This window comes from Montipora foliosa, chromosome 6 (assembly GCF_036669935.1).
Source record: "Montipora foliosa isolate CH-2021 chromosome 6, ASM3666993v2, whole genome shotgun sequence".
In the NCBI taxonomy this organism is placed as follows: Eukaryota; Metazoa; Cnidaria; class Anthozoa; order Scleractinia; family Acroporidae; genus Montipora; species Montipora foliosa.
This window is the reverse complement of record NC_090874.1, coordinates 51402074-51407073: the sequence shown is the minus strand read 5'-3', so window position 1 is coordinate 51407073 and position 5000 is coordinate 51402074. Positions and strand designations below refer to the sequence as shown.

At 41.8% G+C, this 5000-nt stretch overlaps 1 protein-coding gene across 1 annotated transcript in view; it reads left to right on the top strand.

Moving 5' to 3' along the window:
* LOC138007675 (alpha-mannosidase 2-like) overlaps window positions 1–5000 on the top strand; it is a 42078-nt gene that overhangs the window by 18726 nt on the left and 18352 nt on the right. The window contains exons 12-15 of the mRNA XM_068854718.1: window positions 789–858; window positions 1855–1935; window positions 2833–3015; window positions 4026–4143. Coding sequence (XP_068710819.1) covers window positions 789–858; window positions 1855–1935; window positions 2833–3015; window positions 4026–4143 — 452 coding nt within the window. The remainder of the gene's footprint in view (window positions 1–788; window positions 859–1854; window positions 1936–2832; window positions 3016–4025; window positions 4144–5000) is intronic.

The following is a 5000-nucleotide window of genomic DNA, read 5'->3' as shown; positions in this document are numbered from 1 at the left end:
GAGTGTTTAACTACTTGATTGATTTTACAGTAAGACATATTTTATGGTAGTTTCATTTAGTGAATTGTTGAAGACTTCACTGCTTTTTTCTTCTAAAGAGCAAGGTCGGTGGGAGCAAAAGAAGCGTCTCCCCTCCCAATTATTATCATTTTTTGTGTGTGTGCATCCCTTGTTTAATGAATGTGATCATCATACAACTTGGGATGGTTCTTTCCTTCACCTGGGTGCCGTTTCTGAATTGGGGCAAAGTGGCAATTAAACCTAGACTCACAATTCTTGGAGATTTTTTCAAATGACTGTATTTATTTCATGACTAGGGATTTATAGGACGTAGATTTTGGTTCAGGATACATCTTAAGGAGAAGTTATTTGATAATAACTTGCTTCGATAGGAAAATCCTCAATTACAATATAATATAATTGGGACACTGTAGAGAACTCTAATCGACCCATATCAAGTAGGTTGGTTTTTGAAGTCAGAGGAAACCCAGAGTACCCGGAGAAAAACCTCCCGGAGCAGGGAAGAGAACCAACAAATTCAACCCAAAATGTGACATCAAGTCAAGTCTGGGAATCAAACTCGGGCCACATCGGTGGTTGGAGTCAAGTGCTCTCAACACTACTCCCGCTCTGCTCCCCCAAATCAAACTCTTATCATTTGGTGATGTAAAAGTAGGGCATAGATTGTTTTTATTAACTTAAGGCTTTTAACGGTGTGTCATTTCTTGGGGTGTGTCACCTCACCTGCTAACCAGCATCCAAACCAAAGTAATGTGAAATCTTTATAGATGCGGAACCTGGAAGTCAGCCTAAAGATTTTCCAGCCCTCTCTGGCGACTTTTACACTTATGCTGATAGGTAGGTTTGTAGCGTTACGTTAAGTAATGATCTCTTTGTGCTTTTTGTGAATATTACTACTACCTTGACAAGTTAATGCGAGTGTAGTTGCCAGTAATAAGCAAGCAAGCCAACCTTCAGAAGAAGCGACATTTACTGTTAAGTGTTCGGTGACTGAAGGTTTAAGTTCCGTTGCCTGTTCGTTTGATTCATCCTTCATGGCGATCAGACATTTAATGAAATGAGAAGTTTAAGTGTAGTGTTGGAAAAGGAGGCTTCCATAAGTTATCAATTTAACTTCTTATCAGTGTTGTCGTAGATAACAGCATGCACATCAGTGAATTTTTATAGCGTGTCTGTAAACTTCTGATGAAAAAGGCATTTGAGATGCATTGTGTGGTTTGCTTACAATTGTCTCAGCATCGTACTTTCGTGCGGGAGATCGCAGGTTTCACAACACCAGCACTAAGGGTGTTAAAAATAACTGAGGAGAAACCCCTTCTCACAACCCTTCAATGTTCATAAAATCTGTGGGACGCACGCACTGTTGCATGCCGGGGGTGGGGAGGGGGGGGGGGGGTGGGGTGTTCCTATGTAAAAAGGACGGGGATGCCCGTCGTACCTTTTAGGGGTTAAAAAGTTTTTACCTTTTACCTAAACAAAAGGTCCACAGCGGGAGCTTTAGCAGTATTTTTTAGGGTATTGGGGCGAAAAATTATGACAGGAGACATTTCACAGGTTACTAAGTTTTAATTTTGTGTAATTAAAAGCCATAATTTGGTACCTCTTAGAGGTGAAAAAAAAATTCATTCCACGCCCACAGGACAGGATCTTGATACCTATTAGGGGTTCTTTTCAAACTTTCCGACGAGTACCCCCGTCCTTTTTATATGGGAGTTTCTTCTCCCGGGGGTTGCATGGTTGGTCTATATCAGAGAAAATCGTAAACTCCCATGAAACTGATGTGATACGTGGGGTATATAAATCCATTACTATTACCCGCATTATTGTTATTAGGGAAGATCACTATTGGAGCGGTTACTACACGTCACGCCCATTTTACAAGAACATGGATAGAGCATTGGAGTCGCACCACAGGTATTGTCGTGCATAACTACATCTGAGACCCCGTTCACGGGTCTCGACATATTTTTCAAGGTTCAAAAAAAATTGTACCGCTTCGCCTTGTTTTCATGTATCGCCGAACCGCGGAAGTATATGATTAGCAAACTGTGCAAAGATTTTGACACAAGGCAAGTTCCCTTTCAAGATTCAAACGCCTGAAGTATGCGAGGTTTGACCTAAAAGGGACAAAAAAAGATCAAAAGATTCTCGGACTTTTGAAGGCAAAAGTAACGGCTACATAACTTAAATGCCGCCTTCAAACAAACGCCGAACCCAGTCAGAAGAATGCGGCGTTTATTCGAGGTTGACAAGATGTAAAAGAAGCAAGAACTGCATAGCTCAGTAGTCTACACTATCCTTCCTAGAGAAAAAAAAGCGAGGCACTGGAACTTAAAACATGCTTCTGATTGACGTGATGTGTACAGATGATTTGGCGTAATTTTGTCATTGATTTCGTATGATTTTGAAAGAAACGCCACATCGAAAACGCTGAAAATTTAATAATCATTGCAGCGTTTATTAATGAGGTAATGCGGCAGTTTAGTTTCCTCGCTAGCATAAGCCCAAGCGACGTACGTATGAAGACGAATGGATTTTGTTGTTATCAGTGTGTTTATGCTTACAGATGGCACATAGAAGGGATTATTGATGAAAACATACTGAGTTTGCTTATGCGTACATCGTTTGTGTAACCAACCCCGAAAAATGCGAACAAAATTGATAGTGTCTGGATTGTATCCGTCTGTTTGGTTAATTTGATTCTCTGCCTCGTTTGTGATTGGCAAAACTGATTACTCTGGGTTTTTGGCCTTTCTGAAGACATATTTCACAACAACATAATTCATTTAATTCTAATTTTTTTCTCGGAAGGGCTGCTGAAATAATCTTCTCCCTTGCTGAAGCACGCGCACGTCATCGTGGCACCTCTAGTTTTCCTTTGGATAAGTTGTATGGTCTGTTGACAAAAGCGCGTCGAAACTTGGGTTTATTTCAGCACCACGATGGCATCACTGGAACAGCCAAGGACTTTGTGGTCGTAGATTATGGACAAAGGTGATGTTGACAACTTCCGAAACTTTACACAGTGACTATTAAACTAAAACGAGTTACCTTTTTTTTTTTCAAGTAGCAACACATAGGTCGAGCGGTCTGGTCCAGGAGCCCTTCTGGTTTCATTTCGGGCGAACGGGTTTTCAGTTTGGGTGAATTAGCTATCGCGGGCCAAACGACTTTGGAGGCTTTCTTGATCTGATTTTTGCGCTATTTGGGGGAACTTTGGCCAGACTGCTTGTTATACAGTTTACAATAACACAGGGCACTGAGGCTTATATTCCTTATGCGAGATGCCTTGAGAGTCAACCATTGAATTCGAGATTCGGTCCGCACAGTAGCCCGATAATCAACCACCGGATCCAACAAGTCAGCCGCTATTAAAGGACGCTCTTAAGTTTGACAGCCAGAAATTAAAATAATGCGAAGAGATTAAACACTCTCTGCAGAGTGCACCACGGCTCAGTGTGTTTGTTGAGTAGGTGTGAGATCCTCTTGATATGAGATATTTAATTCGTCCGACGCTCTCTTGCGTCGTAATTTGGTTTTATTAGCTCTACGTCTGAGCGAATCAAGAAATTGTGGGCGGTCCATTCTACGTTCTTAACCCCCCCCCCCCCTCCCCCTCTCAACCCACATTCCTTTGATGTACTCTCACGATGGGGTGACGCTCTGAACATCAGCCTTTTTATTTCCCTACGGAGGTCAGTGGATGCAACCGAATTTCCATGCTTGATTTACTCGCCGAAACAGCATCACAGTTTCTTTAAAAAATAACCTCTTTCGTTGACGTTTTAATGCGTGTTGTCATATTTCCCACATTTATACTAGACACTGAAGGCATCTGGGACGTCGTACTCTGGCGGGCATTCGGCCATCCTTGAGTTGGCGTTGCCCATTTCGGGAAAAACAAACGTTTTGGGTACACTGCAAGCAGTGCTGGGAGACTTAATGGTCTGACTGGCTAATACCGGTAAATTTACACTGCGTGTCGCTTTTACGTTCTGTGACAGAATGCTTCAATCCTTGAATGATGTACAACAAGTAATACAGGACTCTGCCCAGCTTTTGTTGACGAATGACAAGTCAGTTTACAAGCCACCGGACCCCTTGCTTCCTCCTCTCAAATTTGTATGTACCTACCCTTTCTCTTTTCTAGTACTAGGAATTGCTACAATAATTTCGATGCGCTTATTTTTTCAGTTCAATTTCCCTCGACAGCCTCTGATTGAACTGGAAAATAACGATTCCGTAACATGCAATAGGAACGACAAAGGCTGTCAAGGCTTGTGACATATTTATAAGAATACTAGATCTTTGAACTGAATCAAGCAGCAAAAACATACTGTTAAATTTAGAGGACCGTACTGATGAATTGACCAATCATAGCGCACATTGGAGATACGCCCGGGCGCAAATAACGTTTCTATCACTCATTAGGGCCCCCCATTCATTCCAGGGAGCGGGAGCAAGGGCGAATTTAAGCGACGGACGGCTACCGGAAGTGGACTTTTTTTGCACTTTGGACTAAGATTCCGCCTCTATTTTCAAGGAAATTGCTTGATAAAGTGAAGACTGACACACACCATACAAATGTGGTAGGCAGAAAGGTCGTCCTTAAAGGGAAAACGCCTCCTTTCCGGTTGCCATCCAGCACTCAAAACGGCTTATGCCTAAGCTTTCTACTCCCTTGTTTGATTCTATCCGTGTGTCTCATTAAGCAGAATGTTCAAATGACTGACTTCTATCTCTCGGGCGCCTTTTCAATTTAATTTTAACTTGGTTGTCGCAGGCAGTCACAATCGTGTCGTTCCTTCCTAGTCAAAGGGCCAATTTCACGGCATTTTGGATTGTTTCTGTAAATTTTTTTGTTAATCGTGAGTTTTGTTTAAAGCGGTAATGCGTAATTTATTTGCCTTTACAATTATCTTCAATTAAGTTGATACTGTGCTAAATTAGCAAAAGGGGGAGAAGAAGAAAACGTGATT